At 36.3% G+C, this 26,927-nt stretch overlaps 2 protein-coding genes across 2 annotated transcripts; one reads left to right on the top strand and one right to left on the bottom strand.

Moving 5' to 3' along the window:
- The first annotated feature begins 11,234 nt into the window (after window positions 1–11,234).
- si:dkey-112a7.4 (calcium/calmodulin-dependent protein kinase II inhibitor 1) lies at window positions 11,235–15,979 on the top strand. The gene is made up of 3 exons (XM_044096833.1): window positions 11,235–11,564; window positions 11,913–12,212; window positions 14,836–15,979. The coding sequence occupies exons 2-3, from the start codon at window positions 12,032–12,034 to the stop codon at window positions 14,913–14,915; spliced, it is 261 nt and encodes an 86-aa protein (XP_043952768.1). The 5' UTR covers window positions 11,235–11,564; window positions 11,913–12,031; the 3' UTR covers window positions 14,916–15,979.
- Window positions 15,980–16,874: 895 nt separating this feature from the next.
- cldn7a (claudin 7a) lies at window positions 16,875–23,909 on the bottom strand. The gene is made up of 4 exons (XM_044098172.1): window positions 23,531–23,909; window positions 20,315–20,479; window positions 19,107–19,191; window positions 16,875–17,772 (listed from the first exon to the last, which is right to left on the bottom strand). Exons 1-4 carry the CDS (start codon window positions 23,751–23,753, stop codon window positions 17,604–17,606), a joined length of 642 nt encoding a protein of 213 aa, XP_043954107.1. The 5' UTR covers window positions 23,754–23,909; the 3' UTR covers window positions 16,875–17,603.
- Window positions 23,910–26,927: the final 3,018 nt, after the last annotated feature.

Here is a 26,927-nt window from a genome sequence, read left to right as displayed (position 1 = left end):
TATGAGTTAAATATCAAAAAATGTTGTTTAAATCATGTTAAAATGAAAAGCTTCTTCTTAAAAACAGATTTTTTTTTGGTGTCTTTTGCAGTTGGAAAACCACCAAAGTAGTAAAATCTGTCACAACAACATCAACTGAACTCTGAATTACAACATTTTCACATAAACAACACATCACGGCCTGGACATATCTGATCTGTCGTTGTTCTTTTAAACGCAAGCGTAGCAGCTATCAGGAAAAGGACGCAGTCAGGGGAATCTCACCCGCATTCAGCTGACCCAAAATATGAGGACTGGAACCGACACGAAGGATTTTGCAATGGATTTGCAGAGGTGACATCCATGACACAGCAGAGATAAGCATGGTTCACATGCGCTCTCAAATAGAGGCACTGATTACTTAAACCGAACTTTTCAAAGCAGAAAGGAAGCAGAAAATATTGTGGAATGGACTGATTTTACATGCCAAGTGAAAAACAGGCAAACCGTTTTGAAGCAAATATGTCTGATCCACTTATAAACAAAATGTTGCTAAATAGCTTAGCATTTTCTAAATGCTCATAAAATGACCCCACTCTCACTAGTGAAGCGTATATTTTTATCTAGAGAATAACAGCTAGATTATCTTCATACAAATCCGTTATTTTAGATTGTTACCATGCTTTTTACTCCGTATAGACAATAACCAGTTAGCTTTAAATCAGCTGATGAATAGATTTTGTTAGCTAAGTCCACGTTCTCTGTTATAGACTTAAAGTCTTTATCTTAAGCTAGGCTAACACTTTTCTTAACTAATGTAAGTGTGGTAAAATTATACACTTATCGGCTAAAGTCTTTATGTCAAGCTAAGCTAACACTCATTTTAAGTAAGGTAGCCTATGTGTTGTAAAATGATCCAGTTGTGGCTAGTAAAAGTCTTTATACTGAGCTAAGCTCACATTTATCGCTTTTACAAATACATGTGGTAAAATGACACCATATTTATTAGCTAGCAAAAGTTTTTAAGCTAAGCTAACATTTTGCTATTTTACCAAATGCTCTTCAACAAAAGGGGGATTGTTAAAAATAATTTTGTTTTTATGGTTCATTTGTAATGTTATATATAGAAGCAGACAGATGTAAATGTGGTGGGGAAAAAGATATCAGTTGCTAGAAATATTACTGTTAGCATTATTAGCCACTTTAACTTCAGGGACGTTATAGTGGCTAGCTTACAAAATGTCATAAAAAATTATTATTTTAATTTTTCTGATAACAAATTGGATATTATGTGTTGTGGTTAATATTGCATCAGATGTTGAGTGAATTTTGTTAGCTTGAACCAGGACTGTTAAGCTAGGCTAAGTTTGTATGCTAAGCTAGGCAAGGCTAATACCATGATGGATATTTTCTGATCATTTTCATTTAATTTATCTAACAACTTGGTGAAGAAACAATATTTTCACTTTGTTCAAATAGAAATTGGACAATTCACTCATTTTTAGATAAAATTTCTTTATTTAGCTTAAATAAATGTTTATATTCAGACTATAGACTAAAAAGGTAAAAGGCACTCATTTTGTCTCTGTAAAATGTTTTTATTAACAATAATATAAAAATAAGACAAAAAAAGTCAGAATTAAAAATAAATTTGTATTGAAAAGGTAAATTTACAAATGTATTTTAATGAAATACAAGTAAAATCATAAAAGTATTTACAAAAAGAGTAAAAACAAACTGAAAACAGTAAATGCATTTAAAAGTCTTAAAATTCTGCTTTTTTTTCTTTTACAATAATTGCATTTTTTTTAAAAGCTGTTGTCTACTTTAAGAGAAAATGCTTAATTTGCTTCTACAACTTATAGATTTTAATACAAACAGATTCAAATAGTTTGTTTCCATCGCTCTCACTTCAATCCTCCTCATTTACAAAAACGTTGCTCTGTAACAAGGGAAGTTACAGAAACTTTTCATCGCTGGGGTTTCTGAAAAGTTAGAGAAAAAGAAAATAAGACAATTTTAAAGAGAGAAAAACAAAACATGTTTGTGCTTCACTCACTCTTTCTGTTTGTTTCGCAGCAGAGGCAGAATTTCAGAGCCTGTTTTCTGATGTGATTTGTGGGAATCAGTGGCTTTGGGCATTTCTTTGCGTTGCGAGATCGGACTACATCTGCAACACACAATAAAATGGAACCAAAATAAAAACAAATACAACACAATGAAAACTTGCTAAACTGGTTCTAACTCACCTGTGCATCTGCAATCAATTATGTCACGTGTAGTAAATCCAACAGAACGAAATTCATCACAATGAGCTGCAAAGGAAAATAAAAAATAAAAAAATACATAAAATAATTCAGTGCATCTTCAGTAAAACAAACAAAAGTTATGAGATGTGCTTTTCCAAATACACAGAACAAAGTTTAATATAAGTCAGGATTATTTACCCGTCCTGACGGAGAAGCAGCCGATCAGGACGATCAGCAGCAGAGCGGCTCCGACAAGCTTAGCCATGTTTTCTTTATTTTCTGTTTTCGCTCCAAAGTGTCTGAAAGTTGCTGCAGAACCGCACCAACTCCGACTGTTTTATACCAGAACACATCCGGGTCTGTTTGGTCTGTAAGATCAGTCCTGGCATGTTGGGAGAGGCAGGAGGGGTCGGGGTGTTAATCTCTAATCTCTGCTTTAAATCATTTATAGTGTATTTACCCTTAGATACAATAGCAGACTGATGAAAATGTGGTGGGAAAAAGAGCGACAAGCAAATAAAAAACAAGTGTTTCATTACTAAATACTTTAGAAAAATACCATTAGCTATATACTGTCAAAAATGTAGCATAAATTGATAGAGGTTAGCAATTTTAGCCACAAAGACTGAGGGAAAAAGCTAGATTACAAATAACCAAAATATTAGAATATACACATATATGTTTTTTAACAGTTTTTCTGAGTATGTGCTTTATTTGCTTAATGCTGCATCAAATTTGAGTGATTTTGGGCGTGCTGTGGTGGCGCCACCCACATTTGGAGGCCTTCAGTCCTCGACGCGCCGGTCGTGAGTTCGATTCCCGGACCCAACCGACGTTTGCCGCATGTCTTCCCACCTTCCTGTCAGCCTACTTTCAAATAAGGGACACTAGAGCCCACAAAGACCCCCTAAAGGGGAAAAAAAGTGCAAAAAAATAAAAATTTGAGTGACTTTGTTAGCTTGAACCAGCTAGTACTGTTAGGCTAGCTAAAGTTTGTATGCTAAGCTAGGCAAAGCTAAATATTTTCTAATCATTTGATTTTGTCAAAAAATGAGTGGAGAAATTATATTTTCACTTAATAATAAATATGTGATGTATGTAAGATATATGTAATATATGTTATTGTTGGAGTAATGAAGTTATATCAGTGTCAATAAGTCAATAGCTAAAGATATAATTGTTAGCATCGTTAGCCCGTATGACTGGAGGGAAAAAGCTAGCTTACAAAATATCCTAAAAATAACCATTTTCATTTTTCTAACACCATATTTAATATTGTGTGTTTATTTGGTTAGTATTGTATCAGATGTTCAGTGAATCTGTTAGCTTGAACCAGGCCTGTTAGCTATGCTAAGTTTGCATGCTAAGCTAGTTGAAGCTAATACCATGATGGTTCTTTTCTAATTCATTAATTTAGCTAAAGAAATTGTGGAGAAACAATATTTTCACTTTGTAAAACTAGAGTAAAGCTGTTTTTGGGCTATTATCATTAGCATTGTTAGCCGCTATGCCTGGAAGGAAACAGCTAGCTTACAAAGTATCCTAATGAAAGTATTATTTTTAATTTTCTGACACCATATTTGTTTTATGTGTTATATAAAGAGTCTGAAAGTTTCTGCAGTTGTTTGTCTCTCAGATCAGTTCTGGCATGTTGGGAGAGGCAGGAGGAAGTCGGGACGTTAATCTCTAATCTCTGCTTTGAATTGTTTATAAAATTCAATCAAGATCTAAAAGGACGCAGCTAAATTATTTACCATCTGTGCTGTTAATCATTTGACCAAAGCGCTGGCAGCTACAAACAGAAAGTTGCAGATAGAGGTCACTGTAGTATTTCCAATCTTATGTGGCTCCACAGACTGACGGCTCCACAGCATCACAGATCTTCCACCGTACTTCATGGTTGGTATGATGTTTAGAATTGCCTTTGAAGCATAATATGTGGGATATTCACAAACACATATGATGCTTAAAGATGTTTTTGATGACGGTGCTCCATGAAATGTAATGTTTGTTCTCAAATGGGTGACAGTATGATGTTTTTGTGACTTTTAGTTTTTATCATTTAAAGCTTCTTGAACTGCCTTGTTGCTGAATTTTGCTACACAAATAAACTTGAATTGATTTTCCAGAAAGTCATGCTTAGTTTTGTGCAAAGCTCTTCTGCAATGTTTGTTTTGTTTTGTTTTCTGCTGAAAAGCTCAATATTTATCTAATTTAACTACATCATAAAGCTACGACGGAGTATTAGAGCTAGAATCTGAATCAAAAACAGAATTTCAAGATTAAAGTTGAAATAATATGAAAATAAAGTCATTTTACAAGAATAAAGTCTGTTTTATAAGAACACAATTGTAACATGAGAATAAAGTCATAAGATTACGAGAAAAAGTCTAAATATTTCTAAATATTTCTCATCAATCTTTGACTCTACTTTTGTAATTTTGTGACTTTATTTTCTTAGCATATCCTTAACACTCTATCATACCCTGTTAAAATGTTATTGTAGCAGTTAGCTCCATGTTTACCACTAATAATCATATGTATTATATGATTATGATTTTTATTTCTGACCTCAAAATGCCATAGTAATAAATTTCTCTATCATTGAACTTCGGGGATTTTTGTTGTTATTTCTTGGCTTTAAGGTAAATAAAAGTTTGTCTTAATGCAATGATTTCCTGTTTTTTCTCGTTTTGAAGAGTGGAAATTGGTCTCAGTGAAATAAAATTAGAAAGATTCTAGAAACACTGAATAATTTAACAAAAGTAAAGATTAGATTAAAAATGCTGTATATAAAAGGAATCGTTTAGTGTTTCAGTAAATATGTAATTTCCTTCCCCCCACTTAAAGGAAAATATTTCATTGATTTATTTTTTGCATAAGATTATCCACCACCAGTTTTTATACATCTCTGAAACTTTATTGAAAGTCACACATCAGTACATAAAAGAAGCACAAAGTTTATCAAAAAGAGAAAACATAAAAAACTTTAACAAATTACCATCTAATAACATAAAAAACTTTTACTAAACAAACACTTTAAACCAGCTGCCAGTGTAACATAGTTCTAGTTTAGTAGATTATTTTATTTTATTGTGCTAATTCATACTTATTAAATCTGTTTAAAGATTTTTTGCCTGCTTTTAATCCACTTTCACCTAAATTTACAGATTATTCTATTGATAATTTATAGTTTGTGCAACTATTTTATTTTAAATGTGCTTTAGAAATAAACTTTAACCTTGAATAGTTGTTAAACTGTTTACTACTTTTACATGCACACATATTTTCCACTGATGTTGTACTTTTACCTTCGGGGAACGTAAAGTAAATGTTTTGAATCATCTAAGCTGGACTTCTCTGCAACAGCTAAGCTAACATTACCAATAATTTCCCACAAACGTTGCATCTTTTGAATCTCTGGGATCTTAATGATGTTTTAAAGTCTGCCGCAACTTTCAACAGTTGAACAGAAACAAACCTGAAGTAATTATTATTCTGTAGAGGAACGATCCAACCAGCGATCAGGTCTGAAATCTGAACATAGTGATGGACTGAATATTCAGAGACACATAAAGACGGTTGCAAAGTCAGTCTTCTATCACCTGGAGAACATTTCCAGGATTTAAAGATTTTAAAATATTTCTGTTAGTTTATAAATCACCAAATAAACACATTAAAGATCTGCTGCTGTTGTTTCGACCTCAGGTCTTCTGATTTTAGTCCGCTCTGCATCGTCCAGAACCAGAACCAAATATGGAGAAGCAGCATTCAGTTGTTCTGCTTCACTGATGCAGAAAAATTCGATCCTGCCGGAACACTGAGTTCCTTTAAATCAGAGCTAAACCCCGTCTGTTCAGAGTTACTTTTGACTAATAATAACTGGAACACCATTAATTCTAGTCTGGATTTCACCTTTTAATTACTTCTCTTTATTCTGCCACTAGAAAGCAAAGTTTCAGGGGTTTTTTGTTGTTTTAAAACTTTGAACTGCCTTGTTGCTGATATGTGCTAAACTGACTCGACTTGAATGTGTTTGAGAAATGTTTAGCAGCTCGTCTAATTAATCAGTGGCAGATGGAAGAAAAGTTACAGTTTTACCATCTTTTCCACCAAACTTTGCAAACGAACTCGTCTCTGTGTGGTCAAGAAAAGACTGTTTGCTAAAATGTTCTATAATATTTTTCAGAAAGTTGATTATAACGACTAATTCAATAGTAACAAATTTCTCACATTTATCTTGTACATTCAGCTGACTTTAAATTTTCTGATCTATTCACATCATTATGGTTTCACTCAGGCTGCTGCTGATGCACAAACATTGTACTGAAATACAATAAAATATGTAAAGCAAAATGGAAAATGTAAAAACAGAACAAAGATGTAAAATCAGAGACAGGAATCAGAAACATTAAAACTTTGATTAGGCCATTTGGTTCTCCCTCATTTATAACGGCGTTGAAGGAAAACACGAGACGTTGCAGAACGCTTTCCTGGCGCTCGATCCTGCAGAGGAACAAAACAAATCAGTAAATTACTTTTCTTTGTAGATTTTTAAATAAATTCCAGTGAAAAGGTCCACAGACAGCTGGACTTACTCCGCCTCGGGTTTCCCTTTATCCTGCAGCAGAGGCAAAGCTTCAGCGTCCGGCTTTCCTCCTGGAGATATTTGCCTGTTTGTGGTTGGCGACATTTTTTAACTTTCAGTAAACCTGGAAGAAATAAAAAGAAACAGTGGTTGATAGTTGTTTTGCTAAACTCCTTCTCTAAATGTATCATTTTTCAAATGAATGTTCCTGCGACCTCTGACCTCTTGAACAACACTGCAACTTTACTTAACAAACATCAGTATCAATTATATAGAAACAAAATGGTGAAAATATGCCCACAAATTGTGACATTTCAAACTTTTTAATTGATTTCTTCCTTTTATTTTGATAAAATATCTAATCACTTTGGTTGGGAAATAGTAAATGTATCAGTTTTCATACCAAAAATGTTGAAATCCAGATGAAAGTTTACATTAAAAAAATCTTTAAACCATTAATTGAAATAAAAACAACAGCTTTCAAGTATTTCTTGTGTCAGGATTAATGCTTTTAGATGCATTAACAATGCTATTGAAGTAATTAATTATAAATTTTGATTCATTTTACTCACCATTTTCATTTCCTCCAGAAAGTTTAACCTGCTTTCCTTTATAATCTGTGGGTATCAGTGGGTAGGGACACTTTATTATGCCAGGGGAAATTGCTGCAATGCAAAACACATTTATATCAACACCTGCTCTGAAATCTACAAACATCTAAAAATAAACATTTATTTTGATTTAAAAAAACAATGTTTACTCACTTGAGCATCTGCATCTTCGGATTTCACTGGTTGTAAATCCAGCAGAGTGAAATTCGTCACAATAAGCTGTAAAAAAATCAATACGTAGTCAAAGTAACGCGTCGTAAATAATGTTTTTAGTGAGATATAATGGGAAATTAGCATTAGAAGTTGGTTTTTTTCTTTCGGACGTACCCGTTTCGTCGAAAAAGCAATCGATCAGAGCAACGAGCAGCAGAGTTGATGCTATAATCTTAGCCATCGTCGCTCCAAATGGTTTGAATTAATCTGGAAATCCTCACTTTTATAGCAGCAGAGTTTCCTCGTCCGTTGGGCTGCAGAGTCCTGGATAGGTCATAACACGTCTGATGAACCTTTATTTTGGGAACCCAGTTTATCTCTTCAGTTTGTTTGTTAAATGCGATGAACCTGGAGATAGTACAAACTCCTGCACAAACACGACTTCCATCAGTAAACAGGATGAAACGCAGCAGACATGTCTGCTAATAACATGACATTATCGCCGGAACAAACCTTCACTTTACTGAGCAAAAACAGGAATTTCACCCCACAGAAATAACAGGTGAGAAACTGAACCTACATGGTGATCAAACCCTAACGCAGCACAAACACATGATCAGGTTTCTATTTTCAGTTTTTATCTAAAGACATCCATTCCTCTACACCATGAGTCACAAACCTGAGGTCCGTGGGCCAAATCCAGCCCACAATAGCTTTTTCTGTGGCCCTCTAGATTCTAGACTAAACATTAAGTGTGCTTAAATATTGTGTTATCAATCAAATTCATGCAGTTTTTATCCAGTTACTTCCAAATTACATCAATCAGTCCCCGCAGATTATTGGGAATTATCATGGAAATTCACACAAAATCAACAAATCACTGCACTGTTTGTCAATATTACATAATTGGGAGATTATTGCAGATTTTTGTCAAAAACTTTCTTACTTGTACTAATCAGCTTCCTCAGCTTTAGTTGATGTCAGATTATAGTCCATGATCTATACAGTAATAAAAAGTCATAAACAAGCGCTAATATTTCCAAATTAGCACCACCAACACTTTGAATTTCATTTCTAAAAAATCTCAAACCCATCATAAAATGAAAAAGGATATTCAACATTATTAAAGCTGAATAATTATTTGATATTTTAACAGGTTGTGAATGAGTTTTATCATTATATCCAGCCCGTTAAGAACATTTGGCCCAAAACGAAAATGATTTTAACAACTAAACTGGGTTCATTTGAACGAATGTTGATGATGTCATGCTTTTCTGCAGGTGCTTCTGCGTTTTCTTTACAAACTGTTTTATTTCAGTTTTCTGTGAAGCTGCGTTGCTACATCTCTGTTGAGTGGCGCTACCAGAAAACAGACAAATTAAAATGACCTTGTAATGGAAAATTTTAGGTCCAACACAAAGTATTCAGACTCCTGTAATATCTAACTTTCATGATAAATTACCGCCTCTGTTGACGTTAAACCTCTCCACCACTCTGTTACTGTTTGTTCGCTCACTAACATTGCATCCATATTGTTTCTTTTTTCAGACTCAGTGACCTCAGATGACCTTTCTCAGCTCGGTCTGCAGCTTATTGACAGCATCATCCCACTCAGTGGACCGACTTTAAGTTTGTGATCTGTGGCAGAAACGGCAAAACCAACCAACTTCTGCTTCTACTGACAAATACATTTACATCCATCCATTACTGGATAAATGTCAGATTAAAGTTTGTCTTTTAATGATTTATTTTTAACTGTTCAATGTTCTAAATGTGGAAGAATCAATGGGTAACAACAGAAACAGCTTTGAAAAACAACAACTGGATGAGCGTGTTTGAATTTCTTGTCCCATATTTCTGTTTGGTTGAAGTAGTGAGGTTTCATTTTAGTCAACAAATAAAGACAAATTACTAGACAACCGCTTCAGATTCTAAATATGCTCTTACAATGTTTATGTTTTAGTGTCCAAAGTCATCAAGTTAAAATTACTCACACACTCAAAAATATATATTTAAAAAAAAATAAATTCATAAAAAAATGGATTGTTTATAGTTACTTGACTAACTATAAACTGAACATGTAATATTTGAATTAAAGTGGTCAGATTGTCTTGAAGGAAATGTTGTAAATCCTAAAATGTGTGGTTATTTAAAGGGGCAGTATTATTAAAATTACACTTTTTTTGAGCTTCACATCATGTTATTGTGTTCTTACCTCATTGAAAACATACCCGGAGGTGCATTTTCTGAGTTCCCCCACTCAGCTCCTTCAGACTAGCCAGCAGTAATTAGCAAACACCTGGTGAAACTTATTGTACAAGCTACTTCTCAGTGGAATACTAATAAAAACATTAAAGGGTTAATAGAGGAGCAATGTTGTGATGACTTCCTGAAGGTGGAGCTTCAGAAAGAGCAGGAGCTTCTTAAAGAGGAAGAGACCCAATTTAAAGGTTTTTAACTACAAAGTCAGATTTCTTTAAAGTCGTATTTGATCATTTTAGCATTTTTATAACAGTTGAAGTTAGCATAGATACCCTTCTGTGCAATAAAGTGTAACTCTGGAAAATACAGGCACACAGCACCCATCTCAACCCCACAAGGGATAAAGTGATGGATGGATGGATGGCAGGAAGGGACAAAATTGGTGAATCTTTTCTAGTAGCCATTGTACATCGGAACAAATAGAGATAAAACCAACTCTAAAGCGTAAAAGTTCCACTGTTGCTAGGTAACGATCTGGGTTTGACTGAGGTTGCTAGGTAACGACACAGTCTGACTCAGCAAAAGGGACATTTTTGAAACCAAAAAAATGAATTGTTACTAACAGCAGGGTGGGTTTTTTCAGTGCTTAGGATGTTTTTTAGAAGCAGTAGGAACCCAAATGTAAACATAAAATTGTGCGAAATATTAATTTTGCATAATTTATTGAAGTCTTAAACTTGACCCAGAGTTCATCCCCTCCTAGCTCTCTGCTATATTCCAGCTACTTAGCCTGTCATTAATGGTAATTCTAGTTAGTTTAGGCACTGATGATGGTGTATAAGTAGTTTTCCTGTAAAGGTAAACTGTTTCTTCACCATTATCACATTTAGCAGCTAGACGTCCTAGATTAAGGCGCTAAGCCCCTCCTCCTGGCTCTGATTGGCTGCTTTTGGTTGGGAGAGGTTCATTTCTTCAGATGGCAAAAGTAGCTAAGGGAGGGGGTGGAGGAGATGGGCATTTTCACAGATTATTTGTTTCACAATAAACTGTCACAACATGGTGCCATATTTAACAAACATGTAAATATATATATATTACATTTAAATTACATACAGCAGCTTTAATGTATCACAAGAAAATTCTGCTTCTGGGTTCATTTCTAACCTCTGTTATCGGTGTTTACGTCTGAAAATGAGGAATATCTTTCAGGAGACCCCCAGAAAGACTAAAGCTAAAAAGGCAAAGGTAATTTTATTTATATAGCACATTTTCAGCAACAAGGCAATACAAGACTAACGGCCCGTTGATCAAGTGACAACAAAGAAATTACTCGGGAAGTTTTTCATGACTAGTCAGCTCATTTGCATCTCTGTAAATGAGCTCGTGGTGTTGCGTAAAGTTCACCAACTTGTTGTGTGGTTGACAGCAGAGTCTGTCATTGGCTGGCCTCTGACTCACTCTGTCATTATAAGGAGGCGTAGCGACGCAAAATCTCCCTCCCACCGGGTAAACTAGTCTGTACTCACAACAGTCCTCATTGTATCGACCGAGCTGTGACGTGATTCACGACTCCACGGGAGGAAATCCCCACGGCAGAAAGAGAAAGAGACGGGAGGCCCCTTTAAATCGACGCATTTTCTTCCTCCTTGGTAGGGTGCCAAGTACGGTGGAGAGGCAGAGAAAAGACTGAGAGCTCCGAACAACAACAACAACACAGCCACGGCTCTCAGCTGGGACATTTTCACTGATTCAGCTCTTTACTGCGGCGTTTGGAAACCCAGGGTGAGCTAAAGCTGCTGTTTGTTTTTATTTACAACGGATCCGTGGACAGTTGTTTAGAAAAATCGAACGGAAATTAAGTATTTAGACCCACAAATCCATGTGAAGATATGTTGTTTTTATGTCAGCTGTCAGTGTGACGCAGATGAAATAATTTTACACCTGTTAGTAGTAATAATTACGGTTATTTCTGTTTTAAACATCGAGTAACTGTCTGTTTTGTGACACACACGCTGTTCAACCGGCCCGGATTTAAATCTTATGGTCGATTCTACTTTCATCAGCAGGGTGTCAGGACTTTTCCAACTGTTATTGCCAACATTTCGGTGGTGTTTTATTTTTATTTTTTAGCCTCTACACGTTTCGGTGTTGAGAACCATTGCGGAAGTAGTGAGAGTCTTCTCCTCGACGCGACAGCGATACGCTCGGGTCTGTGCTGACACCTAGCGGCCGAACCGGAGAACCGCAGCATGTACGGAGCTTCAGGAATCCCCGAGCTGATCCCACACAGCGGGCCGCCCCGGCAGCCCGGCCCGGCGGGTCAGTTCAACCCCGGACACCCACAGGCAGACGGACACGACGGCGGGGCGAACCCCCAGAGGCTCGGACAGAGGGCTCCGAAACTGGGTCAGATCGGCCGGTCCAAAAAAGGTGAGAGAAACTTCAATGTGTTGCTTTATTTATTTGTTTTCCGGGATTTATGCTGGTTATTTTATTGTACTCACCACTAACATATTTTTTTTGGTGGATTAAAATTCAAAGGTGTTTGGTTAAAAGGCGGCTCAAGTACCGAATAACTGATCGAAACATTTTTTTTAATATTTAAAAATTACATGAAACTCAGAAATTTCTGTTGTTGTTTTTTGTTTGTTTTCTAAAACATCTGGGACAAACTCCTAGACTCAACATTTTAATTTTTTACAGAAATTTACTGTTTTAGTTTTTTTTCATTTTCCATATAGTTATGTGGAAATTTTGGTATTTTGTTGATAAAAAATGAAAATAATTACAAAACAACAAAATCACGGAAAAGAGATTTTTTTCCAAGTCAATTTCTTTCAATAAAAAAACATATGGAACTTTAACAAAAACTGCAGATGTGAGTGTTTGGTTAAGACAAGCTTGTTGTTTTTCTTCAGTAGTGAATAACTGCATGTAAAATGCCGCTTTGCTACATTTTCTTTCTACAACAGTAAAATAATTTCAGTTATTCATCATGGTTTAATATAATATTTTGTAAGCCTGATTTATTTTTCTTTTTCTTTTTGGTTCTCTAGTTACAATAGATATAGAAACACAATACTCATAATGGAACATGACTTTTTGACCCTGATCTATCTAATCCTATAAAAAGACTAAGTTAGTAGCTAAAAGGAACATTAAAAAATATGGTAGGTAATATCTTTCCTTTGATAGAGAAACAGGCCCACAGCATCACCAATCCTCTGTCATTCTTTATAGTTGCCATAAAAGGGTTTTCCCACAGATTTATTTCTTCTTTATGCCACCTGGATTGTTTTGGTCCTGGTGAAAAATGAAGGCATCTGCATAAAAACACAACATTCAGCAGAAAATGCTTCATAGGAAGAGGAGTAAAAGTCCTGAGTTGCTGTGGAGCCAGCAGGTTTTTTTATCGCTGTGTTTCATCCGACTCTGCAACAGAGATGTTTCTATTTCTGAACTCACCTCATGCAAATGTGGTGAACTGAATGACGGAGACAGTTTTCCATTCAAACCTCCCAAGAAAAAAAGCATAAATTCAAACTGGATACCAGCCAATTTTTTGTTTCCAAGCGTCATACTGACCAAACTCGTGAAGTTCAAGAACAAGAAATTATGAAAAATTCATGTTTTGTTTGTTTTCCTGCTTCTATTTGGGTCTCAAATGCTTCTAAAAACCAGGCCAAGTGCTTAACAAAACCTTTTTCGGAAACAAGTTAATGTTTTTCAGTGTCTGGAAAATAAGCTGTTTTAACTGTTAAGTTAAAATTAACTGGCACTGCACCGTTACCTAGCAACCCCCAGCCAAGCCCAGCCCGTTGCCTAGCAACCCAGGCGGAACTCCAGGATGTTTGGTCAGCTGGTTTTAAAGCTGTATGGATCATAAAATAAAAAACGGAGCACAATGCAACAAACTGAGGCGTACTGCACAGTTTAGCCAGAAGGTGGCGTCGATTTGAGGCGAACATTCACTGAGCGGACAACCAAAATATATCAGGAATGGTGAAAACTAAGCAGTTTGTAAAAAGAAACAAACCAGTTATGTACACATTTATAATGTCTCCCTTGCTTGTAGTGTAGCGTGTTGTGTCCTGTTTCATAGAGTTTCTGTCTGTTGGCTAGTCATTTCTTTAACTGTATTTGTTTTTGTGCTTACTTGTTTTAGGACAAAAGATGAAATGTAGCTGTGCTAATTCCTCCATATTTACACTGGCATAAATTGTGGTAATGTTGATTAATCTGCACCGTCCTAATCAAATAAATGTAATTAAATGACATTTAAAGTGACGAGGCTCAAAGTAGACAGAACTGCAGAGAATAAAATCTCCTTACCGTAGAATGACTTTGTGCCAAAAATGTAATAAACATATCATGTGTATTCCAAAGACTTATGCTAACATGTTAAAGGAAGCATAATAGGTCACTTTTAAAGTATTTTTAACTAATTTTATGTTGAATTTAAAAGTATAATTTAGTCTTTGAGGATTTACAAAAACGTTTGCACCTTCTTTCAGTTCAGAGAACTTGTCTGTTGCTATGTTGTATATTTAATTTCTTCATTTTTTTTGTCTGTTTTGAATTGTTTTGTACACTAGTAAACAGAATTCCCAAAAAGGAGATTTTCATGATGTTTAGTTGTTGAAATTAGCTACATTCTGTCTGTGTTAGCAGAGAATGTGACTTGAGGAAAAAGAAATATTACAATGTTTCCTGTTGTTTGAAATCTAGCTAACCACTACTAAAAATCAATCTAACATCTAATGAAAGTTGTGCTAAAAGTAACTGAGTCAAGAGAACGTTTATTCAACAGTTGCTTAAAGGTAATGGTAGGTAAGAGTGAAGCTAACAGCTTGTCAGAGTTAACTAATTGACTGACAAGTCAGCTGATTAATTTGCTTAATTAATTTGGAGTAGATATTTGGTAACTCCATCAACACATGGAGTCAAATCCAGATTGAGTTTTCTTAGAGTCAAGCTAATAGCTAGTCAGCTAGTCTCTGAAGCTAACACAAGTAGCTTCGCTCAGTTAAAATGTGTTTCTCTTCTTCCGCAGTGGATCTGGACGACGAAGACCTGGACGACCTCATGAACAACAACGGCCAGTGCCCCGTCTCCCTGTCGCCCATCTCCTAGCTTCATCTCTAAGAAGTGCCAGAAACCCGTTCCAGTCAGCGCTCCTGGTCCAAAGTGTCTGGAGCTGCTGACCGCTCCAACCCGGCTCATTTGGCGCCGCCTGAACGGAGCCCTGCTTGTACATAGTGTCTATTTAACTTCGCTCAGACTGTGAATAATTGAATCTCTGTACCTCTGTAGGCCGTCGAAGGATTTATTTCAAAGCTTCTTTTCTGAAAAGGGCTACTGCTGATTGGCCGGACGTGTCCGACGAAGGTTACCGATTCTCTGCTGGTTTGTTGTGTGAAGGAACACGAGCCTGTTGGGGTGAAAAATTAAGCTTTTGGTTGTGCAACAACTCGCACAGATCCAGACGGAGTAGCTATGAGCGCTCGCTGTTTAAACCAGAAGAAAACGACTACTGCAAATTATTTATTGTTCAGAGAAATCTATATTTTTAGTTGTTGTGGCTTCTACTTGTTTTTTACTTTGTCATCTAAAAGTGAGATTTAAGACGTGCACTTTGTGGGAATGCCTGTCATGTGCTGTGACACGTCGCAGAAACCTATGCATGAAGTCTGTGATTAAAGGGCTACGCTGTAGTTTTCATAAACCAAAACACTGTTTTTTTTGTTTTGTTTTGTTGTTGTTTTTTTTGCAGGCAAACGGCAAAATTTTGATGCACTTTTTCTTTTCTTTTATGATTATAAATCAGATTTATATCTAAATATATTCTGATCCGCATGCGTTGATGTTTATGATTCGTTTTCGTCACGCCGTCTTTCCAAGTCGGACGTAATTGCAGTATGAGCTCATAAAAACGGGCAGCTCTGATTGGCTGCCGCTGCTGAGACAATCTAACTGATGTTTTGGGATTTTGTGAAGATTGCAGTGGAATTAGACGTAATGGGCCTTTTAAAGGCTCACGGTTGAGGTCATAGTTCACTGGTGGAGGATGTTTTTCACACATTTCTGAGCTCAGTCTTTGACTCTGAGGCTGGGGTTGTTTGCCTTTTGCATGAAAGTGATCAACTTTTCATGATGCATCTCTGGAAATAAATAAAAGTATAAATTCTAATAAAATCCGTTTTTGTTTATCATTTAGGTTTGCATAAACCGCTTTAAAATGACTTCAGATTATTTTATTACAAATGTAATCCACAAGATTTGGATTATTTTAGTTATTTATGGTAATCTTCCAACTAGTTTCTGAGCTTTTTCAAATTTTCAACTTGAAATTTCTTTGTTTTTACAAAAATAATTCGGAGATTTATCTCAGAAATTTCTGATTTTTTTTCAAGCACATTTGAGACTTTCTGAGAAAATTTCTGAGTTTGAGCAGTAAAAAATTTGCAAGAAAAAAAATAACATTTTGAGATTATTCTCAGAAATTTGAGGAAATAAAGGACCTGTAAGTTACAAACGTGAAAAAACAAATGTTACCTTTGAACCTTTCCAACATTGTTTCATGCATTTTTTTTATAACTTTTTGCAGGTCTCCAGGTCTTTTTTTACAGAACATTTCTGTGATCAATCTAAAAAAAAATTATTATTTTTTCTAATACATTTTTGACTTTTCAGCTCAGAAATTTCCATGTTTTTCTAAAAAATTCAGAATTTTGAAATTGCTTGAAATCTTTTGACTTTTCAAGCTCAGAAAGTTTCAAGTTTTTTTAATTTAAATTTCTTACATGAATCTCAAACCTTTAGACTTTTTTGGCAGAAATGTGCTCCTTTTTTCCATCTACACCGACCCTCATACACTGTTGTAAACTTAAGCATTGAAAATGTTTGCTGGGTGTCTTTAGCAATATTTGCAGTATTTTCTCGCTTTTCTGTCAAAAGTTTTCCAAATCTCCAAAAATGCACTTCTCATTGTGTTAACATCTGTTTGATTTAACGGAGGTCTGAGAAAACATTCCAAACAAATCTGGAAAAAGGATTTCACAACACTTTAGGTGACAATTTGCAAAAATACCACACTTAATATCTGCAGTGTTTTTATTCATCTATATATTGACATGTTAAAAATACTTTTTTCATACATTTTCTATGTTTCCATTATTCTGTAGTTACAGCTCATCGTATAACAGTGTAAAATCTACATACCATGATACAGATCCTTTAAATCTACAAAATAAATAGAAATATAATCAGGGTAAAAAAAAATATTTGTGTCTAACTGAGGAGAGTTTCTTGCCGGCTGATTTGAAGAGTAATGGATGTCGTTTGGTGTACAATGAGGCCAGTGAGAGAAGTCACACCATACTCACTTTAACGTCTATTTTAGTACTCTGATTTAATAAACCTCACATGGACTCAGCTGCAACCTGCACACCATGGAGGAACTGATTGCTTTCAATTACAAGACATGTGCTAATTACTGCTAGCGCTGACATACGGCTGCAAATGTTGGCTTTAGTCCATAATATTAGGCTGCAACACAAAGTCTTGCGGGTTTAATAGGGGGATCCAATTATAATGTGTCTGAGAAGACCAACGGTAAACAACTGTGGAATGTGAGGACGGAGTATGAAACATCTTTGATGAAACAATTCAGAGCAGTGTGTGACAATTAAATGCTCATTAAAGCCCAACAAGGAGTGTCACTGTTTCACATCTTCGGTTCTGCTCCGTCGATGCTGCAACAATTGTTTTTTTTGTTTGTTTTTTTTCTAACCCAGCAGTTCCAGCCAGCAGGGGGCGCTCTCAGACATACTCCTTGTTGCTGCTTGGAGGGCTGGAGCGAGAGCCGGGCATATTTGGGTACCTGGAAACCTGCTTCTTCCTGGGACAGGAGGCGGCCAGCATGGCGCCGCCCAGAACATCGAGGAGGGCGCCACCCCAAGCGATGAAGATGGCCATTCCGAATTCAAACCTGGGAAGATAAAGATTATATTAAAGCTAAAATAATTGGTTTTTAGTTTCTCTGTTGTGTTTTTATCTCTTTTAAAGGGAACCTATAATAGAAACATTCACATTTTTGTTATAGGTTCTATCTTGTCCTCTATCTCTTTTAGCCGACTTTTTAATCTGCTTACACGCACACGCTGCAGCTTACATGTCCATGTCTATGTGTTTCTGCCGGCAGTCATACATAAACAGACTGAAACTGACTAGACAAGCCTGGGAGGGCACAGATTGCAGAAAAGAATAAAACGAAAACGCTACAGTCTTTCCCTCACTTGATTTCATCCATAAGGTGAGCGAAGTGTGGAGCAGCGCTGGACGGTGAATGAAACTGGGAATCATTTCCACTTGTATGACCTGTATGGCTTGAAACATTTGATTGTGTTTCGGCATTAAAGCCTGTTTTTATATTTAACCAAATCTCATTATTTCTCAAGGTAATTTACACTTAGGGGTTCTGGTCGGGTCCTGAAATGTTTTTATATTTACATTTGGGTCACAACTGCTTAAAGAAAAACACACAGCCATTTTCTGGCAACTAGTTAATGTTTTAGTGTCGTTACCTAGCAACCTAAGCCAAAACCAGCCCATTACCTAGCAACCTAAGTCAAACGCAGCCCGTTACCTAGCAACCCAAGCTGAGTTCCAGCACGTTTGCTCTGCTAATGTTTTTCAAAGATTTCAAAGAATTGTACCGTTGTATAATTACGCATCTGTTTACAGCCATTTTTATATGCTGGTGTAAAATGATGAGATGGAGGACGAGGCCATCAGCAGCTAATGTGGATTGAAAGTGACAAGACGCCCTAAAACAGAACTGAGCAAATTAAGCTAACAACTCCAAATAAAGCTAACACCATCAACGTAAAGATAAGCTAATAGTCACTTGGAGTGTCTAACATTCACTCTGAAGTTAACACAAATAGCTCCATCAGTATATTTCCCAATATGGAAAGGTTTGAAATACCTGGTCAGGATACTTTTGAGCTTAAACAGAAAGTATAGCTCTGGTGCGCAGAGTTTAGCTACATGCATGTAGTTTAGTAGAGAAAATGCTGAGAATGGAAATAATTTAGTTTTTTTGAAACACCAGAACATAACTCAAATTGAGTTACCATTTGTTTTCATTCTTGATTAGCATTTCTCAAGTTAAGTTATTCCACAAAAACCACAAAACTAGAACTTTGCCAAACAATAACAACAGTGATATGTAAAATGTTGCAATAACTAATTAAAGCAACAAACCCAAAGAATTGATTTTACAGTCATACAAAATACAGTGAATTATTCAGCTTTTCTTACTTGGTGTTGACCGGAGTGTAGGGGTTGTAGAAAGCTCTGATGACGTTGTGAGCAAACCAAGAACACGCCACAATGGCACACAGGCCTGCAGAGAGAGTCAACAGGAAACATCAACCATTTCACTAACACTTCAAAATTCAACAGGATATAAATCCTTTTTATCCCTTTTAACAGCAGCCCCCGCCGACTCCAGCACAATTGGCTGTCAGTGAAGTCTTCAAAGCCCTTCGGACGTCAGATGTTAGAATCAGAGCCAGCAGCGCTGAGCTCATTCAGTCCAATGACCACCAGAGGCCAAATGAGTGGGAAGAAAGAGCTTTGGACTTGGGATTAAACGTTCCCCAAGGTTCACTCATGGGCAGCAGCAGAACTGAGTACATCTTTGATTCACACCAGTCCGGTTTAGACCGCTTTAATTAAACTCCAGTTTGTTTGCATAGGACGTTTGAAATGTCTGCGGAGGTGTGAACGTGCAATCAGACTCTGATCCAGACCAAACAACTGAACTCAGGTTCGTCTACAAACCTTGGTTTCAGTCCGGTGAACCTTTGGTACAGTTTGAATGTGTGTGTGAATGCCAAGCGGACTGGAAACCACTCCAGAACCAGGAAGTGAACAACAGTGCAAGGCTTGCTGGGTAAATAAAATGACCCAGAATGCCAAAACAAACAAGCTAATTCTGTGCTAGCAAGAGAAATGACTTGTGGTCTTTTACCAAAAACAAAAGAGAAATCCTACAACTGTTGAAATCTGACGCCGCTCCATTTTTGTTTACATTTCATAAAGAATGAAGTTGACCAGCAGCTCTCCTGACCCCACTAAGGTCAAGCTGTACAGAAAATGGATGGATGGACGGAAAGAATGAAGCTGCTTTCAGTGTCTTCTTCAGAGGTTTTCATGTCATTTGCTTTGGTGTTTCTTAGTGCAGCGCCACCACAGGCGAGGAGGGGAAGAGCTTTTTCAAAGTGTTTGTTTCAATTGACACAATGGAGAGTGAAAGAGAGCTGCACCAGCTGAAAATGTAACAAGAGTTGTAATTTTCATTCTCCAATTGAGCCAGTTAGGAAAAAATAACTGATACAACTGATTCTGTTACAAAGAAATGTATGAAAATCAACAGAATGTTGTGAATGCACGTTTACATCTTAAATTAGTCCAATTCTTCAGCTCAAACTAACATCAACAGCTTGGAGCGTTTTCATCCTCACCTCCTATAAGCAGAATAATTCCTCCTATCATGGCAATGCGAGACTTGCGTAGTTTGTCACTTCCTCCACAGGTGGTGCACTTCATTCCCATGCAGGCCACGCCCAGACCCGCCACGGACACGATGATGCCGACTATCATCAAGGCGCGGGTCGCCTGGAGCGAACCTGGAGAAGGAAACCAAGCCAGGATGGTGATGGAAATTCCCAGAATAAAGGAATGTGATGTTTTACGGCATTTACAGATAAAACACGAAAAGGGAGAAGTAAATTTATGAAAAATAAAACAACTCAGGAAATATTTTGATTAATCTCAGAAATTTTTGAGAAGAAAATGGGAAATTTCTGAGTTTAAAAAGTGGAAAATTTTTGACATTTTCTAGAAAGTATCTCAGAAAAAAACTCTGAAGTTTTTAGATAAATCTAAAAAATTTTAGAAATTTTGTTGCAAAATTTCCAAGAAAAAAATAACATTTTCAGATTAATATCAGAAGTTTTGGAGAAAAAAACTTGGAAATTTCTGAGTTTCAAAATTTGGACTTTTGAAACTCAGAACATTTTCCTTTTTTCTCTCAAATTTTCACATTTTTATTCTAAACATTTTTTGAAATGGAAAAGTACAAAATTTGCTAAGAAAAACTCAGAATATTTAACATTATGTTGAATTTCAAAAGTCAAACAATTTTTAACAGAGAGAGAAAAACAGTTTTTCTAGAAGATTTCTGAGTTTGAGAAGTCAAAACCTTTCTATATAAATGTGGATTTTTCCAGAAATCAGAAATTTCAAAAATCTGAAAATGTTTGGCTTTTGAAATTCAGATATTTCTAAAAAATTTTCTACAAAACCTACAACAAACTCTGTCAATAGACTCAATATTTTAATTTTTTGACAGAAATGTACTCAGTTGTTTTTATTTTTCTTTCTACAGCCGCCAAAACACACCATTATAAATATGTAACTCTTGTTCAGGAAGGTTAGAAAATATCAGAAAAACACAAAAGTGGAAGAAGAAACATAAAAAACAGGGACTGAGGTTTTATCTGAGTGACTAGAGGTTGTAAATTAACTTCCTGTTACTGGCAGGGAAGCCATGGGAGACTCATGAACACGCTAACAGTGAGAAACAACACATTTTTCTTCACTTGAACTGATTCCAAATGGTAAAACCTTTCGTCAGCCTGTAAACATTTCACAGGATGAGGCCCCTCTTTGTCCAAATCCTGCCTCTGTCCACCTAGAACCAGTCTGTGCCAGCCGAGGCCATCCCTGCCCGCCCCAAACAGACCCAAACGCCCAGCAGGGAGTGAGGGAGACTCGATAAAACATGTAAATCAGAGGGAAATGGAAAACAATAGGCAGGATTATGCATCTTTCTTCTGACATAATCACGTTCTTGTTCCTAAATTCACCTTCAAAGTCAAGAAGAAACACGCAGAGAAACTTTCACTTGTCAGGAGTACAAAAGTTAGGAAAGGGCCGTTTTCTGAACAACTGTAGATTCCTGTTATCAGTTAAAACTTGAACGTTTCATCCCTTTGCAAAGGTCTAAGCTTTTCCTCTGAATGGAATATTAAAAAATAATCCAGAAATCACAAAGTTTCCAGGGTCGAACGTGGAAACTTCTCCCATAAATGCTTAAATTTCAACACAAACCATCAATCCAACCTTTTTACATTTGTTTATTGAGACTGACAATAGAAAAATAATTGATTTTAATTATTTCAGCGCAGATAAATTAAAAGATTTTAATTTAAGATTTAAAGGGATGCCATTTTGTATTTCCCAAGCAAATACTGCTATTCTATAGTACAATCAGGTAACTGCTACTTTGAGGTAGAGTTGGACTATAAATCAGTAACAATATATATTGTGATAAAAAGTTGATCAATATCAGTAGTTTATAGATTTCTCAACAGTTTCACTGAACTCTGATCCAGAGCCACACAGCTAAGCTTGGCTGGTGGAATAAACTGACTCTCTCCTTGGTTACCTAGCAACTCATTCATTCTTTGGTTACCTAGCAACAACCTGCTGAATAACTGCCACAGCAGCAGTTTAAGGCTTCACCTCATAACTGCTTAAAAAACAAAAAAACAAAAAAACAGCCTTGTGGAGTGAAAACTGTGGATAAAACAGGAAAGATTGAGCCGCCAGTCTGGCAGTATTTCAGATTAATCAATATTTATCAATATCGACTGATATAACACATTGTAATATCTGGATTTTTCACCATGTTCTGACAGTTTATTATGAGACAAATAATCTGTGAAAAGATCAACAATTTACAGTTCCAGGAAAACCGTTTATCCATCATAGTAACTTGGCTGAGCATTCACAACAGGCTAAGCTAGCTGCAGCGTACCAGACACCAGATTGTGATTGGTAGCTCTAAAACCCGCCTCCTGGCTCTGATTGGTTATTTCTAGTTAGCACTAGGAGAAGGCGCAGAAGCCACATTTTTTTCACAGATTATCTGCATCGCTCAGTCATCTTGTGACTGAGCATTATTCGAGCCACACTCGGCTTGTGACAACAGCTTGTTGACAAAAGGGTGAAACTCAGAAGTTTGTGTTGAATGTAACACAACCAGACTTCCTGTCACCGCCCATCCTGAGAATCACACGGCCGTATGCTGCGGGGTCAGAGGCACGAGACGTAGAGAAAGAGAAAACACATTGTTCACTGCAAAAACACAAAATCGTACCAAGTGTTTTAAAGTGCAGACATCTTAGCACTCCTGAAATAAGACAAAACTAACTTACAAACAACTTTTCTGTAGGAAATAGGAGCTTGTTTTAAGTAAATAATCCCTAAATATTGATTTTAAAAAGTACTTGTTCCATTGGCAGATTATTTTGCTTATAACAATACATTTTTCCATGTGATAAGAAAAATAATCTGTCAATGTTGAATCCTTAATCAACACTAAGAAATCAAAGAAATTACTCAACTAAGAGTAAAAAAGTATTTGGTTAAAAGTCTACTCAAGTACTGAGTAACTGATCAAATTATCAATCATTTAGTATGTAAATATTACATCAACAGGTGGGCCAAAATATAAAGTTAAGCTGAAATGTTGGAATATTAAATGTGTACTTGCGTAGCATTTTTACCAAACACTTTTTTTCCCCCTCTTATTGAGTAATTTCTCCACTTTAACTTGAATAAAATCGTGTTAAAGTGTCGCTAATTGCGCGCGTGTTTCCGGCTCGTCTTACTGTCGAGCTGCAGGATGGAGTCGTATATTTTGCACTGCAGCTGTCCGGTGCTCTGGAAGGCGCAGGACATCCACAGCCCCTGGTACATGGCCACGGCCGTGATGATGTTGTCCCCGATGTAGGCGGACATCTTCCACTGAGGCAGGACGGTCCCCACGATCAGCCCCACGATGCCCACCAGAGACAGGAAGAAGCCCAGCAGCTGGATCCCGGAGTTAGCCATGATTGAGTCAAACGACGTTCTGTCCGTAAAGGTTAAAAATATCAAACTTCCGCAGCTCTGTTGGGCTCAATAAGTGGGATAAAACCTGCATGCAGTGCAGACGGAGGTGAGGGACGGAGGGTGGGAACCACGGAGGGGTGATGGTGATGTGGGAGTGGGAGTGATGCTTCCCACTTCTGTCCTGGGTGTCAAACCGCAGGAATTATTTAGGAAAATAATAAAACAAAGTTTACAGTTTGGTTCAACTTGTATCAGATTTAAACAGAAAATAAAAACAAACAGGCTCAACATATAAAGGAGATTTAAATTTCTACCAAAAAATGAGACATTTTCTAGAAAAACAATACTGTAGAATAAAGTAAAAAAAAATTAACTCAGAAATATGGAGACTGACATAAGAACATTTCTAAACAAATAAATCAAAAGTCTAAAATTTTGAGATCGACCTAAACATTTTCTAGAAAAAAAGTAAAAATTGCTTAAGAAAATATTTTTTAAAAAAATAACAATGAACATTGAATGAACATTTGAGATTAATCTCAAATTTGTTTTTGAAAACACCCAGAAATTTTTCTAAACAGAAAATTTTTGACTTTTGAAATTCAGAAAATGTCCAAAATGTTTGACTTTCGAAGCTCAGGAACAGTTTTCTTCAGACAATTTCTGAGATGAATTTCAAAATTAAATTTTTGAAATTATTTTTAGCATGTTTTCAAACTATAAAATATCCAAGTTTTTCCTAGAATTTTTTTTTTCTAATCTAAAAATTTTATTTTTTTTCTCTAGAAAAATTGTGACTTTTCAAGATCAGAAGTATCTAATTTCTAGATTAATCTTAACATTTGCAGGAAAAAAACTGAATTTTTCTAGATAAAAACTCACAACGGGTGTTGCTCATGGGATGCAACTTTACACATTTCAAAGTTTGCTTTTTCCAAGAAGATTTCTGAGATTAATTTAAACATTTTTGAATATTTTCTTATCTTCTCAACCTCAGGAATTTCTAAATTTTTTCTGAAAAATGTTGGAGTTTTATCTCAAAACCTTGCAAGAAAAAACTCCAAAATGTTGAGATTAATCTTGGAAATTTTCTAGAAAATCTTCAGTTTAAAAAGTCGAAAACTTGAAGAAAGATAAGTTTAGTCTGATTTAACTTCAGACAGCGAGCAAAGAAGGTGTATGTGGGTGAAAATATCTGCTTTCAACTGTAATTCTTTTGTTTCTACTTTTTTGGCCTTAATTCTCTTCCGTAGATGTCACGATGGCTTGTTTAGCTGTTTATAGTTAAAAAATGATTTAAATGCAGCCTAAAAACGGTCATACTTGGGTTAAAGATGATATTTTGATTGATTAATCTCAAAGCTCGGTTCCTGCATGTCCAACTCTCTCCGTCTTGTTCTGATCCTTCAGTTTCTCACATTGTTGTGTTTCCAGTCTCTCCTGTTACAATAACTCTCCTCCTTTCAGCTGCTGAAGCAACAAATACCCCATTGTTGCAGCGAGGAATTAATCTGCTTCTCAATGAAACGAACAATAAAGGTTTCTACATGTTTTTGTATATTTGGATTAGAGAAAATAAGGAAAATTTGTAGATAGAAAAATCTAGAGGTGAGGAACATAATGGATGAGGAAGAGGAGTAGGAGAATCCCAGTCCTTCCAGTGCTGTTACTACTGGAAACCTGATTTATATGACATCCTAATCCAAAGAAAAACTCCCCACACCACCCATTTCCAGTCATCTCTACCCTTTTCCCACTTCTTTAAAGCGTAAACACACATTCATCTCGGTGGTTTCACCGTTGAACAATGCTCAGAAGGAGCCAAAGAAGAAAAAAACGTCTAAATCAGCCTTGACAGCATTCCTCCAGGGGCTCTGCCTCCTCTTTCTGAGGCCTCCTGTGGGGCTGAGCTGAGCAGTACAGTACAAAGTCAACGGCTGAAGTCACTGAGGCATCAGCGGTAAAACACTTTTCTCCTGAAAAGGCTCTGTGGGGTGTGAATGAGGGCGGCGGCGCCCGTCCTCTTCTTGGTCTTGTGGCTTCATTCTTCTGGTCTGCAGTCGCTTCATTGGGCGTCAGGATGGAACGAAAGAAAAACAAGACTTAAAAAATAAAAAACGCTAGCAGAAATAAATTTAACTAACCCCTAAATATATAGATATATTGCTGATAACTTGTCTAAATAGGTTATTTAGGGTTCTATTTCTGTTTGTGTGAATTTTGCTGAGCTGCAGTGTTGCCATAACAACCAAGTTTTTTTTGTTTCTTTTTAAATAAAGAAAAGTCACTAGAGTGGTCTAAGAAGTCAATAAATATAGCAACAAAGTGCCTCTATCTTCCTGACCACGCCCCCTCCCCCATCTCATTTCCATTCTTAGCCACGCCCCTCCGTAGCTCTTGGCTCCGCCCACTTGGGGATTTTGCAGAATTTGTCAAAAGGCTTATGGTTTCATAGTTTTCACTTACACTGTAGAGGTGATCTATTATGCTTCCCTGAATGGGTTAAAATATATCTGTGGTCTATTCAAAACATTTAGCTACATTTATTAAAATTCTTTCAGTTCTGCCTGTTTTGAGCTTCTTTCAAAATGAGTTTCTGCTGACCACACCCACCATCTCAACGTTTACACTCACACATGAAAATGGCTGCAAAAAGATATGCAATTATAGAACAGTAAATCTTTGAAAAGCAGAATTGGAGCTTCCTGCACAACCAGCAAGAAAGCAGTAAGTGGTGTCTGGATGGTAAGGCAACAACAAAACACTTGTCTTTTCCAGCAGCCAATCCAAATGTGCTCGAGTTCAGCTGGGGTTGCTAGGTAACGGGCTTGGTGTCATGGGACACCAAGGGAGGGGTCGCAAAATGCTTTAGTGATGTCACACCTGAGGTTTATTTAAATATTGTACAGTAATGCACATTTTAGTCATTTTTATACAATAAATTCATTTTAAAACACTATAAATGTATTTGTAAATAAATAGATAATTTTATGTATTTTTATATAAAAGTTTCTAATATACTGTTATTTTGGGAATCACAGGCTGAAATGTTTGTGAATCCCTGATATACATCATTATGTTTTTAAAATTCATGATTTTAACTGAATTTGTGTTTGCATCTCAAAGATTATTTTCATTTCCGTGACCAAGTTTAACAAATAAAGAGGAAAAAGA

The sequence above is a fragment of the Gambusia affinis genome, linkage group LG18 (assembly GCF_019740435.1).
Source record: "Gambusia affinis linkage group LG18, SWU_Gaff_1.0, whole genome shotgun sequence".
Lineage (NCBI taxonomy): Eukaryota > Metazoa > Chordata > Actinopteri > Cyprinodontiformes > Poeciliidae > Gambusia > Gambusia affinis.
Note: the sequence above shows the minus strand (reverse complement) of the source record. Positions and strands in the feature narration are given on the sequence as shown.

Coding starts and splice junctions, on each gene's coding strand:
- si:dkey-112a7.4 (XM_044096833.1), top strand. CDS start 12,032: ATGTACGGAGCTTCAGGAATCCCCGAGCTGATCCCACACAGCGGGCCG. Junction 12,213..14,835: donor GATCGGCCGGTCCAAAAAAG/GTGAGAGAAACT, acceptor CTTCTTCCGCAG/TGGATCTGGACGACGAAGAC.
- cldn7a (XM_044098172.1), bottom strand. CDS start 23,753: ATGGCTAACTCCGGGATCCAGCTGCTGGGCTTCTTCCTGTCTCTGGTG. Junction 20,480..23,530: donor CTCCATCCTGCAGCTCGACA/GTAAGACGAGCC, acceptor TTCCTTCTCCAG/GTTCGCTCCAGGCGACCCGC. Junction 17,773..19,106: donor TACACTCCGGTCAACACCAA/GTAAGAAAAGCT, acceptor TTATCTTCCCAG/GTTTGAATTCGGAATGGCCA.